The 15,371-nt window shown below is 38.2% G+C and overlaps 1 protein-coding gene across 1 annotated transcript in view; it reads left to right on the forward strand.

The window, feature by feature from the left end:
- Nucleotides 1-796: 796 nt before the first annotated feature.
- The window catches only part of pafah1b1a (platelet-activating factor acetylhydrolase 1b, regulatory subunit 1a), a 34,237-nt gene continuing 19,662 nt past the window's right edge, over nucleotides 797-15,371 (forward strand). The window contains exons 1-2 of the mRNA XM_063016755.1: nucleotides 797-941; nucleotides 7,516-7,744. Of these exons, the coding sequence (XP_062872825.1) occupies nucleotides 7,713-7,744 (32 nt within the window). The 5' untranslated portion in view covers nucleotides 797-941; nucleotides 7,516-7,712. The remainder of the gene's footprint in view (nucleotides 942-7,515; nucleotides 7,745-15,371) is intronic.

A 15,371-nucleotide genomic window follows, 5' to 3' on the forward strand; every position in this document is an offset into this window, starting at 1 on the left:
AATAAAGACAGCATATTAGGTTAACATTTACTATTACTACCTATGTTGGATCATATTTATAAATAAAAGTGCCAATACTATCAAAATATGGCTGGAAAAACGTGTTTATTTTGAACAAATCGAAATAAAACAACCTTAAGAAATGTACAACATTTGTCAGTCTAAGATACACCAGCCTGAACAGATACAGTATCTAGATCAGTCTACACATCAGTCCCACTGAACACAGTATATGCATGTATGCTGTGTCTGTCTGTCTCTCTGTATCAGCATGTCTCTCTGTATGTCTGTCTCTCTCTCTCTGACTGCCTGCCTTCCTGTCTGGGGGGGGGGGTGTTGGGTACAGTGTGAACTAAATCAATCAGAATGACGCATAAATGACACGAATACGTGTCCGCTAGGGGGAGCAGACACTACGCAAAATGATTTTATGCATAAGTGTTTTGCTTTTCAGCTAAATTAATAATGTGTATAATAAACATATAAAATATGTAATAGCAAAAACATGTTTTACTAAGAATTTATTTGAAGAATACATTCTTCAAATGTTGAGTTAATGCAAAAAATGTTATATATGCTATATAGAAATTTTATTAATGCTAAAAGTTTTTATATGTGTGATTTTATAAACAACCACACATTTTAAATATTTTTCATTATTATGTACACAATAGTACAGAAGTTGTCCAATTTTATAAATATATTATTAAATTAAGCAGTGAAAGCGAAGGGCGTGCGCGCGCTGTGGCTAAAATCTAGCGCATGCGCAGAGTGCAGTGGTGACTGCTGTCGAGAAAACAACGGTAGCCGCTAGTAGCTAACCAAAGGGAGAGAAGGCACGGAGGTAGACCAAAAATTTCAGGTCCCCCGGCTTACCTACATTTTATTGTATATCAGTTGACTGTGCTCCGTGGATACATATATAGTGGTGACACAGTATGGTAAGAGCGTTTTTGACATATTTTGTTCGAGTGTAATGTAAAAATGCACCTCCTTTTTGCAGTGTCTTAAAATGGCGGACAGGCAGTTGGAGAAATAGTTTAGAGTCTTGTTTGTGCTCGCTGAATTTAATTTGTGTTATGGCTTTTACCCTATGAGTGATTTACATTGTTACTGGTTAGACGTAATTATGCTGTGTGGCAGAATATTTGTGGCGTGCCGGTAGCATAGCTAACAGTTAGCCGCCGGTGAATCAACACGTCATTTCATCAATGTCAGGCTGCGCGAGCGTTGTAGCACACAAGCTCAGTTATCAACAGTTGGCTAATGATTACTGTGGTCGTGTCCCAATTCTTACTATGTGGTGTATAACAACAGCTTCACCATATACTAACGTAACAGTCCAATTTGACATACTATTAAGTATGATAGTACGTGGTTTGTAACGCAGCCAGAGCTAAACGTTGTTGATGTTTTTCCTAAGTAACCAGCCTCAAGCTCAAGGCTTGTATATTATTTAACTGCCAGTTAGGGCTGGACGATATGCTTGTATAATATTTATATCACAATGTACTATACACTTTTTATGTAGTGTGGGCCTTCCTAAAGGCCTAACTTAATCAGTGCTTTTATAATTTTTTTAAAAAGTTGTTATTATTAGAATAATAATAAGTTGTTAAGAGTACGGTATGCGCTTGGTTGGGATAGGGTTTTTGAAGTTGACATAACGGGCCCTGATGGCTCATAATCACTGCCCAGTGACATTTAAACAAGCTTAAACTTGACCATTTGTTTAACAATATTTAACTAAATCTATGTTTTATTAAATAAGTTACCTTTGTTTTTGAAGTTGTCCACAATTGCAGTTCTAACAAAACATCTACCAGCTGATTCTGGGGATCAACAAAAGCCTGTCTTATGCTAAGTTCTCACTACACGACCTTCAGGGTGTTCAGATCGCAGTACAGCTTACACTACACAACTTGATCTCGTGTATAATAAGCAGTCTTTTAAGTCGTTGTGGTTTTTACAATACACGATTAGCCTCACAGCGAGAAGGTCCTGGGTTCGAACCCCAGGTGGCGCGGTCCAGGTCCTTTCTGTGTGGAGTTTGCATGTTCTCCCCGTGTGCGCGTGGGTTTCCTCTGGGTGCTCCGGTTTCCTCCCACAGTCCAAAGATGTGCAAGTGAGGTGAATTGGAGATACAAAATTGTCCAAGACTGTTCTATATAACCTTGTGTGAACTGATGAACCTTGTGTAATGAGTGACTTCCGTTCCTGTCATGAATGTAACCAAAGTGTAAAACATGACGATAAAATCCTAATAAACAAGCAAACAAACACTACACGATAGATCGGTGATAGGGGTCACACACTACACGATCTATCATCAGGAGGAATCTCAGATGAGTCTGTCTGGTCTCCCAAACTACGTTTTGTCACGAAAACACACGCGAGAAATGACACTGGGTGTAATGATATTATGTCCATAAATGCACCTCAACAAAAAGCAAGCAATCAAAGTTGTTTGTGCGCCGATATGTAGCGTAAAAAACAAAGAGGGAAAAGGAATGAATCTGGGTGAAGGAGTGGATTGGATTACACGGCCAGCAGGGATTGTTTGTTCTTCAGAGGGCTTATTGCTTTAATTTACTTCCAACGCTCTCTGAAGAACAAACAATCCCTGCTGGCTGAATTGGTTTTTTAAAAATTGGTATTTCAGGAGCTGGTGTTTTATTATTCACCCACATTGTTTAATTTACATTTCTAGCATTTTGTCCTTCTTACTTTTGAAAAACATTTTAGTTTATTGTAGGCATGTCCCAATCTGAGAATTTCCTAAAATAATGGATCTTATTGGTTTGCATTTGACAATGTTTTGCCTTGATTGAGCTATGTGGGTTATAGATCAGAGAAAGCCTTCTTACAATCGTCCATCATTAGTTCTGTAGTTGTTTTGTAGGAATAACTTTTACCACGTTTAAAAGGATTAACAAGATCATTGTTTTTGTGAGTGATTAGTGTAATCTGTGATTTTATTATTAAATCAACATCTATATTTTTACAAGAGTAGTAATTAGCTGAGCAGACTGAGCAAGCAATTTTGTACCACTCAGCCATTTCCAGTTAGCAGCCTTTTGGCACAAATTTATCTGCTCATACCAATCTGCTTAAACCATTAACTGTTTGAGGCAGTAATGGATAATTACTTTTAGACTTCATCGCTGTTGGTGGTTCTTACCACACAGGCAGTTGCTAAGAGACCTTGCTATGTCTATGGTAAAAATAAGTCTCAGCAGATATGAGAGTTTTACTGGGTTTTCAATTGGTACTGTGTAATGGCAGTGTTAGAGCAAAGTAAAACACTTGGGCATTATGTATGTAGAATGTAAAACACAAATTAATACAGTTTTTTTTTTTTTTTTAGTTTTTTTTTTTTTTTTTAATGCTTCAGCAGTTTTTAACTTTTTGTCAGTTGGGCCACAATTTTTCTCTAGTTGTATTCAATTACCCTATTGGGGCGGCACGTTGGCTAAGTAGGTAGCACTGTTGCCTCACAGCAAAAAGGTCCTGGGTTCGATCCCCAGGTGGGGCGGTCCGGGTCCTTTCTGTGTGGAGTTTGCATGTTCTCCCCATGTCTGCGTGGGTTTACTCTGGGTGCTTCGGTTTACTCCCACAGTCCAAAGACATGCAAGTGAGGTGAATTGGGGATACAAGGTTGTCCATGACTGTGTTCGATATAGCCTTGTGAACTGATGAATCTTGTGTAATGAGTTACTACCGTTTCTGTCGTGGATGTAACCGAAGGGTGTAAAACATGACATTAAAATCCAAATAAACAAACAATTACCCTGTTGTAAACCACCTGCCCCCTCCGACATGTGTGCAGTACCAACTGCATCTTTTCACCTACACAAGGTGGGGTCATATGGGGGATCCATTTGGCACACTGAGAGTCAACGCACTGATTTCCGTTATTCCCTATCTCATTGTGCAGGCACTTTCAAACAGCCAGCAGAGGTCGTAATTGCTGAAGTTGTGAAGAAATTTTGTTAAGCCATTGTCTGCCCGTAAAGACACAGAGCCAGTTGCACCATTGTGAGTGCCCAGACAGCTGATAGCAGAACTGAGATTTGAACATAAGAGCTCGAGTTGATCATTTTACTGCTGCACCACCTGAGTGGGTTGTCCTCTGTTTGTCTGAATATATACCAAGTCATCAGGGATGTTAATTAATAAATGATTAACATACAAATAAGTTGATCGGAGCTCAGAAAACTGGGTGAGGTCACAGAGAATGTAATATTCACATTCAATTGATATAGTATTTCTGATTGTTGACATTTTGTAATACTTTCCTGTGTTGTCACCCAACGCCTCACTTTATAGTTCATGTACCTGTGTTGATAATTACTTAGTTTTCTGTTTTTTATGAAAGGTCTTTCTGTGCTCATGACCGTGTGCTTTTAGTGCTTGTAGGTTTAATGTGTAAAGTTGTTGGCTGTGAGTACAAAGATGGATATGTTTTGTAATGAGGCTGTGGATTTGTATTTCTTCTTTTAGTGATCATTGTGGTAAAAGCCTTGTTTACTATATTCTGAGCTGACGTCTTTACCAATCTTAACATTCTACCAGTTTTCTGTCCTGCCACAGTCTTAATTACATTTGTTTGTTGCTGTTCTAAAGCACAGGGTGGTAGACTAAAAGTAGGTTGATGCTGGAATCTGGGTCACTATTCCCATTTTACTTGTCTGAAGCTTTCAACAGGGCAAGCAGGAATTCATAACAAAATACTTAACATGGCAAACTAAATGCAGATAAGTGTCAGAAATGTATTGCTGAGAGGAATGAGCAAATAAAACACTTGATGTTTGTGTTTAGCTACTCTCAGAATGTAAAACCTAGTGCATAGGATGCAACTATTGAATTGGGTTTAAATGTTTATGAACCATTTTTGTGCTTATGGTAGCTCCATGTTGTAGTCTTTCAGTCGCTGTTATTGAGGATCAAATAATCACTAAATAAATAAAGGAACGGTTTATAGTTGCATGCAAAGCTTTGAGTACACATAGCCAGTTTATTTGAAGTACTTTTTGGTGGATTTTGGCATGTGTCTGATCATTTTCCCAGTCTGCCTTGCTACTGCAGCAGCCTCTTCTGTTTGGTCAAATTGCTGCCATACGTAGTAAATGAATGCGAAGAGAATGTTAATCCTCCATACATGTTAAAGCTCTTTGTAAAAAAGATGCACTCGGCAGCTTCACGAAGGAGGCTTGTGAGAGCAGTGGGTTATGAGGAAAAAAAGGGGGGGGGGGGGAACCCTAAATAATAAATTCCTTTAGTTTTTTTGACTTGTGTCACATTTGCTTTTACAATTTGCTGATATTTACAGTGTATCACAAAAGTGAGTACACCCCTCACATTTCTGCAGATATTTAAGTATATCTTTTCATGGGACAACACTGACAAAATGACACTTTGACACAATGAAAAGTAGTCTGTGTGCAGCTTATATAACAGTGTAAATTTATTTTTCCCTCAAAATAACTCAATATACAGCCATTAATGTCTAAACCACCGGCAACAAAAGTGAGTACACCCCTTAGTGAAAGTTCCTGAAGTGTCAATATTTTGTGTGGCCACCATTATTTCCCAGAACTGCCTTAACTCTCCTGGGCATGGAGTTTACCAGAGCTTCACAGGTTGCCACTGGAATGCTTTTCCACTCCTCCATGACGACATCACGGAGCTGGCGGATATTCGAGACTTTGCGCTCCTCCACCTTCCGCTTGAGGATGCCCCAAAGATGTTCTATTGGGTTTAGGTCTGGAGACATGCTTGGCCAGTCCATCACCTTTACCCTCAGCCTATTCAATAAAGCAGTGGTCGTCTTAGAGGTGTGTTTGGGGTCATTATCATGCTGGAACACTGCCCTGCGACCCAGTTTCCGGAGGGAGGGGATCATGCTCTGCTTCAGTATTTCACAGTACATATTGGAGTTCATGTGTCCCTCAATGAAATGTAACTCCCCAACACCTGCTGCACTCATGCAGCCCCAGACCATGGCATTCCCACCACCATGCTTGACTGTAGGCATGACACACTTATCTTTGTACTCCTCACCTGATTGCCGCCACACATGCTTGAGACCATCTGAACCAAACAAATTAATCTTGGTCTCATCAGACCATAGGACATGGTTCCAGTAATCCATGTCCTTTGTTGACATGTCTTCAGCAAACTGTTTGCAGGCTTTCTTGTGTAGAGACTTCAGAAGAGGCTTCCTTCTGAGATGACAGCCATGCAGACCAATTTGATGTAGTGTGCGGCGTATGGTCTGAGCACTGACAGGCTGACCCCCCACCTTTTCAATCTGTGCAGCAATGCTGACAGCACTCCTGCGCCTATCTTTCAAAGACAGCAGTTGGATGTGACGCTGAGCACGTGCACTCAGCTTCTTTGGACGACCAACGCGAGGTCTGTTCTGAGTGGACCCTGCTCTTTTAAAACGCTGGATGATCTTGGCCACTGTGCTGCAGCTCAGTTTCAGGGTGTTGGCCATCTTCATGTAGCGCAACAATTCGTCTTTTAAGATCCTCAGAGAGTTCTTTGCCATGAGGTGCCATGTTGGAACTTTCAGTGACCAGTATGAGAGAGTGTGAGAGCTGTACTACTAAATTGAACACACCTGCTCCCTATGCACACCTGAGACCTAGTAACACTAACAAATCACATGACATTTTGGAGGGAAAATGACAAGCAGTGCTCAATTTGGACATTTAGGGGTGTAGTCTCTTAGGGGTGTACTCACTTTTGTTGCCGGTGGTTTAGACATTAATGGCTGTATATTGAGTTATTTTGAGGGACGAATAAATTTACACTGTTATATAAGCTGCACACAGACTACTTTTCATTGTGTCAAAGTGTCATTTTGTCAGTGTTGTCCCATGAAAAGATTTACTTAAATATCTGCAGAAATGTGAGGGGTGTACTCACTTTTGTGATACACTGTAGTGACATCCTGCCTGTGTAATCACACCATCCCCAAAACTTGATAGAATGTGTTCTTTCTGTTTTTGACTTTGGTAATTGTTGACAAGTAGTTCTATTTTGGTTGACAATTCATGACCTGTTTAAGTTCTTATGACTCAAAGGCCTAGTAAGTTAAATTTTGAGACTGTATCAGTGTCGGGTGTCTAAACTTTGCACAGGCAATACTGCTGTTTTTTAATGTCTATTAAAGTTTTTATGTTTTTAACTGTTAGATGGGATATCTTTTGGTATTATCAGGGAATGCACTATAGAAGCAAAAACAGGCTACAAAATTGTCAGTATGAAGAAGTGAAGTATCATGATTTTACTGGGGTGCACACAATAATCAAGTGGTTATAATTGAGAATTGGTGTATTGTATATGTAGCAAAGGAGAAGCACTGCTGCTAATAATCTACTAAATACTGTGCTCAAAAGATGTGGTGCACTTAACATTTAATCCCATATTTGATTTGGCACTTGTGATCCATGTTTTGTCTAGCATCATTTCTTACACTACTGTGTTTTTTCGTTCTTTGTGCAGATGCAGGGCTAGTCTGACCAGTGGATGTTTGCAGGCAGTCTTTGGTGTTTACTGGAGCTGGTCTGTCGGGGCATAAGACAGCGTGAGCGGCACACATCCCTGTAAGACAGCGCCTGTGCCTAATTGGTGATCTTCTGCCAGGGAGACGGCAGCTGCAACACACCTTAACCTGCTCCCATTTTCATCCCACTGCCACCATGGTGCTGTCCCAGAGACAACGAGATGAACTGTAAGTCTACCAGGGCCATTTCCATACTTTGTTACATACACAATAAAATGTCAACTTTCCCAGACAATTAAAAAGTGCACTGGACTAGCACAATAGAGGGTTCCCTTGTTGGTGGGCTAGCTTTAGAATATATAATTTGACCACCAGTTTGGGCTGTTTTCATCCACTTACAGTGTTTAAATACTTTCAAGAAACCAGGATAGAAAATCTTGATTAAAAGGACACAAACTTCTTAAAGCCCAACATCTCATTTCTGATATTTTGCATAACATGTTAGCAACTTGAGGGCAACAATGATATTGTTAAAGAAAAGCGAGTTTCCAAATCAGTCCAATATCCATAAATTGTTTCATACTAGCCCTGAAATAACAATATAAGAAAAATAATGTAATAATGTAAGTGGTTAATGCAGATCATTGTGAGAAATATTAATGGTCAAAAACATGACAGTTGATCAGATTGAAAACATTTCAAATGTAGCTTTTCTGACCTGCCTAGCCTTAGTGATTGGTCAACAAATTCTACACCAAAAAATATTAATGTGAACTTTTTGTGTTAATGCTGTGTACAAATATATTTGTGTACTTATGAACATGCACAAAAGAAACTGGGCAATAACAGAAACTGGGTGAAATTCTGAGCTAAATTTTTTAGCTTTCTTGTTAAACAGACTAGCGTTTAGACAAGTATGTTTGGAGGGCAAAATACTATCCATTTGATATCCATGACATGGTCTCTGCTCCTTCTGCTGTGCTCACCAATAGCTGTTACCTTTACACTTGTATTTAACCTGGAAAGCTGTATGTTGTAGATTTTGTGGTAATACTGATTATTAAATATAAATATTCATAATAATTAGACAGTTACACTTTTCCAGATTAGGGAAATGCATGTCTTTTGAAACGGTAACAGCTTTTTATGCAGAAGTGTGTCTGTCTGCTGTGTGATTAATCTAAGTAGGGGGAGTATGCCTGTTTTTGAAGCTTGAAAGACGGGACAGTTGCACATGTGCTTATGTAGGCTGTGGGTTTAATCTCCTGTTGAGTTGTAGATGGAGCTGCCACCAAACAGTCAGTGGCTTGCCAATTACCAGTAAGGATTAGATCTGCACACAGTCCGATGTACGTGCTTTAGCCCCTTCTGTTGTGTGTGTGAGTTAGATCTCATAAGTTGCACTCCTGTCAGGAGTGACAAAATAATGTGAGCCCACAAATATGTATTAATAAAATAAAGTCTTTCCCTCCTAAGATTTAATCTGCCTGGAAGGGCTATAAATTAAATGCTGATTTGTTTGGGGTAAGATTTTTCTTTCTTTAAGAAGAAAATCTTCCCGGATAGACAACAATCTCTGCAGCATTTTATACATTAGGCCATAAACAATGGCAGTGTGGCAAGATGAAAGCCACTGTTGAATATAAGGCATTTGATGGCCAATTTCACTAAACTGCACGTAGGTTACTTTGCTGTGCTCAAAATGTGATTTCTGAGCCTATGTGATCTTGCATCTATAATACTAAACACCTTCTCTTCTGCAACATATAAATAATCATGTTTTTACTAATAGGTCTGCATTTCCCTGAATAGTTGATTAAACTGTAACTATTAATAAAATTTGGCAGGATATCACCACATCAGAAAAATTTGAAACAGTATGGCAAATACAAAAAAAACCCCACTGTTTATTTACTTTGTTTTACTTTTCATTGCAGACAGTATGATCCCAAGCTATTTCATGTTATGTTTTTGTAACTTAATTTCATTTGTTAATAATTAATTTATTCCTGCAGAATGTGGTTTTGCATTGTCTTGTTAAGAAAATGCAAAGATGTCCCTGGAAAAGATGTTTTTGAGGCAGCACATGTTGCTCTAAAATCTCAGTGTACTTTTCAGCATTAATTCTGCCATCACAGAAGTGTAAATTACCTTTGCCAAGAACACCGGCAACCCTATACAATGACAAACCTCACTGTGTCCATTTCTACCAAAAAAGATCTGGAATACTGATTCGTCTGACCACAGTGCACCTTTTCACTGTTTGATGGTCCACCCCAGATGCCTCTGAGCCCAGAGAACTTGATTCCACTTCTGGACATGGTTAAAATAAGTCGTCTTTTTTGTACAGCAAGTGACTTGAATGTAACTCCATATTGTAGTGCTTGACAAAGGTTTGCCAAAGTGTAACCCCTTGCCCATGTGGTTATATCAGCTATTAATGAATGATGGCTCTTGATACAGTGATGTCTGAAGGACCGAAGATCACATGTGTTCAGCTTAGGCTTTTACCCTTGCTTTTTGCACATTAGAATTCCTTCAGATTGTTTGAATCATTTAACGATATTATAACGAGTAAAGGGAAAATTTTAGTTATTTTCTCATGCATTTTGTGACAAAATTGAAACTCTCTGCCCATCTTTGCTTTTCAAAGACTTTTTTGGATAATGCTTTTGTTCCAAATCGTGATTACAGTCTGTTGATCTCTTTGAAATCACATCTTTATTTTGTTTGCCTCATCCCATTTTTTTTTGGATGTGTTGCATGTCTGAAATGTGGAAATAAACATATATTAACAAATGAAATTAAGTTGATCAGACAAAGCATGAAATATCATGGGTTCATATTGTCTGCAATGAAAAAGAATCAAAGAAAATGTCGTCAAATTTATTTACATAGCGCTTTTTACAACAGACATTGTCTCAAAGCAACTTTACAACATCCAGGACCAACAGATACAAAAACAACCTGTTGAGCAAGCCGAGGGCGACTGTGGCAAGGAAAAACTCCCTGAAAATTACAGGAAGAAACCTTGAGAGGAACCAGACTCAGCAGGGCCCATCCTTCTTGGGTGGTCTGGAGGAAACTTTAAATAAGTAGGATTTACACAAATCATACAAACACAGAATTAAATGAACTAAAAGTTATAACTTGCAATAAATAAATAAATAAATAATAATAGAGTTATTATTCGCTCTAGTCTTCAATAAAGTCTGTAGTGAGTTCTTGTCATTCTTGGTGCAATTACTCCAGACCTGTCACATTTGGCAGGAGCAGCATCGTTGTCACGGCAGTCTCGACTTCAATCCTTAACCTCAGCGGGTAAACAGGTTGCCATCAGAATGCCCTCGGGGTAAAACAACAGAGAATGTAGTTAATAATGTACAATGCTAGTTGAGTAAAACAGTTTTACAGAGAGTTTTAGACTCTGGCAGCCGTAATTATTCCAGACCATGTAGCGCTATATAGGTTAGTAAAAGTATTTTGTAATCAATGCGGAATTTAACTGGCAGCCAGTGTAGAGATGATAGAACAGGACTAATATGATCAAATGTTCTAGTTCTAGTTAGCACTCGAGCTACTGCATTTTGAACTAACTGGAGTTTGTTTATGTATCTACCAGACAATCCAGTTAGAAGAGCATTACAATAATCTAACCGAGAAGTTATAAACGCATGGATAAATTTTTCGGCGTCATTAACGGGTAGTATATTTCTTATTTTAGAAATATTACGCAAATGATAGAAAGCAACTCAAGTAATATTATTAATGTGTGTATCAATCAAAGGAAAGATCTGAATCTAGTGTGACACCCAAGTTTTTTTTACATCTGAGCTGGGAGTAACAGAGAAAGTGTTTAGGTCTAGCACCAGGTTAGACAACTTGTCTCTTGCAGCTTTAGAGCCAACAAGTAAAACCTCAGTTTTATCTGAATTAAGTAAAAGAAAATTACACGACATCCAGTTTTTTATTTCATTTGCACAATCTTCAATCCTACTGATTGTGTCAGTATCATTCGGTTTGGCTGATATATACAGCTGTGTGTCATCTGCATAGCAGTGAAAATGTATGCCATGTTTATGAATAATTTCTCCTAGTGGAAGCATATAGAGTGTAAATAATAGTGGTCCCAGTACCGACCCCTGTGGAACACCACACTTTACTTTTGTAGTTTCCGAGCATTTATTATTTACATAAACAAATTGAGAGCGGTCAGTCTAATATGATTTAAACCAAGAGAGTGCGAGTCCTTTAACACCTACTGTATTTTCTACCCTATCCAGTAAAATGTTATGATCAACCGTATCAAACGCTGCACTAAGATCTAATAGAACAGGAAAAGAGACACATCCATTATCAGAAGACATTAACAACTCGTTAACTACTCTAATTAATGCGGTTTCGGTACTATGGTTGGGTCTAAATCCAGATTGAAATTTTTCATGAATACAATTTTCATTCAAATAAGAACATAACTGTTTGGAAACTACTTTTTCTAATATCTTGGAGACAAAAGGAAGGTTTGAAATTGGCCTATAATTAGCTAGAACATGTGGATCAAGATTAGGTTTTTTAATCAGGGGTTTAATAACAGCACTTTTAAACAATTTAGGTACGTACCCAAGACTAAGGGATGCATTGATTAATGTAAGCAGGGGCTCTACAATAGCTGGGAGTAAATCTTTAAGTAAACGAGTTGGAACAGGATCGAGTATACACGATGATGACTTTGATGATTTAATCAACACAGTTAGTTCATTTTGGGAGATTGGATTAAAGGAATTTAGTTGGATTACCTTGTTACTATTATCATCACTATTATCACCAATGCTGCTCAAAGTGAGTTCATACTTAACATTGGCAAGTGACACACTCTGACTCTGAAGTCGTATTATTTCTATCTTATCATTAAAGAATTTTAAAAAAGCATCGCTGGTACAGTCGTGTAGTGTGCCGCCACTTGCGTTCTAATTTCCGTGCTGCTTGTTTAAGTGCGCATGTGTGGTCATTGTACCATGGAGCAAGTTTTTTCTCCCTAATCAGTTTAGTTTTGAGTGGATCTACGTTATGTAAGGTTGTGCGCAGTACGGTCTCTAGGTGTTGAGTTGCCTGATCTAGTTCTTTAGGTTCTGATGCTGGTATATTTGGTAATTCTGGTAGGCAGTTTATGAACGCTGCTGCAGTTGCAGATGTAATAGTGCGCTTACATTTAAAACGATGTAGTTGCTGTATATTATTGGACAGGGACACTTCATAAATTAGTAGGGAGTGATCAGAAATTAAGTTATTCTGTGGTACAATTACCAGGTTGTCTATGTTCATACCATAAGTAAGTATTAAATCTAAGGTATGTTTACAGCGATGAGTGGGTCCCCTTACATTTTGGGTGATGCCTAAAGATTCTAAAATAGAGTCAAATGCAATTTTGAGTGGATTACATTTATCCTCATAATGAATATTAAAGTCACCAACAATTAAAGCTTTTTTAGTTGACAAGACTAATTTAGAAAGAAAATCGGCAAATTCGTGAAGAAATTCTGAGTAAGGACCAGGAGGTCGATAAACAGTTACCAGCTTAAACATACTAGTTTTATCAGATGAACATTTATTGGCTATGTCAGAGATGAGTTTGTTATGGGAGATGATTTTACAGTAAGACCTATGTCTTTATCATAAATTGTGGCTATTCCTCCACCACGACCGCTAAGACGTGGCTTATGTTCATAACTGTAACCCGGAGGAGATGCTTCATTTAAACCTAGATACTCATCAGGTCTAGCCCAGGTCTCAGTTAAACAAAGTGCACTAAGACAATTATCTGTGATCATTTCATTTATAATTACTGTTTTGCATGCAAGTGACCTGATGTTTAGAAGTCCTAACTTTAATTTAGCCTTACTAGTGTTTTCATGATGCTCATTTAGATTAATTTTAATTAAGTTATTATAACATACTTTTTGATTTTGTTTTGGCTAACACCTGCCACGGTAAACAGACACAGTCTCAATGGTTTGTGACCTAAGGATTATGAACCATTGTGGTTTTTTTTATTTGCACTTTCCATACAGTCCTAACTTTTTCTGATTTAGGGTTGTACATAATTTTGCAGATCAGTATTGGTTTACTTGTCAAATCCGTAATGTTCATATATCCATTGTATGGTACTGTAAAAATGGTAGGTATTTCTCTTGGTTGGTCCTGGGCAGTGGACTAAGGGCACACGTCAGTCTTGTGTTTATTTTATTTGTGTCTAACAATCCTGAATAGAGGCAAAAGAACATTTTGGCTTTGATGTAAAGCCCTTCATGTCATGTATTTCAGGTCATCAGTGCAGGCTAAGAACAGAATCACTGTTTCTTTTGTTTATTTAGAGGCTATTACTGCCCCAGCACAGTGCCACACTACAGTCCTGTGATGCCACAAGCTAATCCATGATGGCAGAGATGCTGTTTTACAACAAAATATTTTCAATAAGCCAGACAAATGACTCACTGTCGGCTTTGATGTGATGTGCAGTTGTTAATAGGGAAGTAGGTAATGTGTGCTAGATGCACTATCCTAAAACATGTGGTTATGCTCATACTCTAATATGTACTCTGTCTGCCCGTTCTTGTTAACAGGCATCTGATATTGATTTGGTTAGAATTTTACAGGGAGTCATATGACTGGCTATAGGAATTTCACCTTCCGCTTACTAGGGCTGGGTTTGTTTATTAGAATAAACAAATATGCAACTGATTACAGTATGTGTATACTTTATGTAATATTTTATGTAATATTCTTTTCACGTTTTAACAAATGCAAACCACATTTCAGAAAGAATAACCACATTTGCTTGGCTGCAAACCAGACATGTCTCCTGTTAAAAATGTATGTCGTCTGATTATCCTCTGTATGCTACACCAGAGACCACAGACAGTTAGGCAGCTAAAGTCTCATATCAAGCCAAAATGGAAAAAAAAATTGTCTCCTGTGTCTTCTGTTATCAAACAATTAAAAACTCTTCATAAGAAAGGTTATGGAACACGAGTAAACACTCATTTACTCTTCCAGTTATACTGTAAAAGACTTGGTGCAATGCAGGCATTTTGGACAGACTGCCAATCCATACCAGGTTTTAGGTTGGCATTAGGGCTAAAACGATTCCTCGAGAAAATCGATTAAAATTTTTTGCATCGAGGCATCGTTTAATCCATACAACTACATACAGCTATGTTTTGCATGGACAACTTTCACTTTTGCACAACGTGTTCACGCTGTGGGCAGGTGACGTGAAGAAGCCGAGGGCTGCGTCCGAAATATCATACTTAAACATTACTTAACAGGACTTAAACCGGGTACTTTTTGCGTACAGTTTAATGAATACTACGTATTTGGTACTGCGTACTGTTCAGTGTGAATGTAGCGATTTAGGATGAAGCCGAGATTTGATAGCGTGGACTGCAAAATATAGAACAAGAGAAAATAGCGAACAGGACACTGGACAGAGAAAACCACAGAAAGTTTGAGATCATTTCAAGCTGAAAAAATGAAAACTCAGTATAACATCCACACCATCAGAGCGTCTTGTTGATACGCTGACTTTTCGTCATTGCAACCACCACACGCTTTTTTGACTTAGGCAAACACATACGTACACGCACACAAACATCAAATCTACCTCATCTGACAGATACAATCCTGACAGAACCTCCTACAAATACCACAAAACCTCCCAACAAAGTATTTAAGGTTTATGGTATATGTGAGCTGTAGCTGAAAGTTCTGAAAGTTGCACAAATTTGAGGCAATGTTCATGTATTATTGTTTATTATTATTTATGCCTAAAGGTAATTTGATTTATTTTTGATGTATT

The sequence above is a fragment of the Trichomycterus rosablanca genome, chromosome 20, assembly GCF_030014385.1.
Source record: "Trichomycterus rosablanca isolate fTriRos1 chromosome 20, fTriRos1.hap1, whole genome shotgun sequence".
Lineage (NCBI taxonomy): Eukaryota > Metazoa > Chordata > Actinopteri > Siluriformes > Trichomycteridae > Trichomycterus > Trichomycterus rosablanca.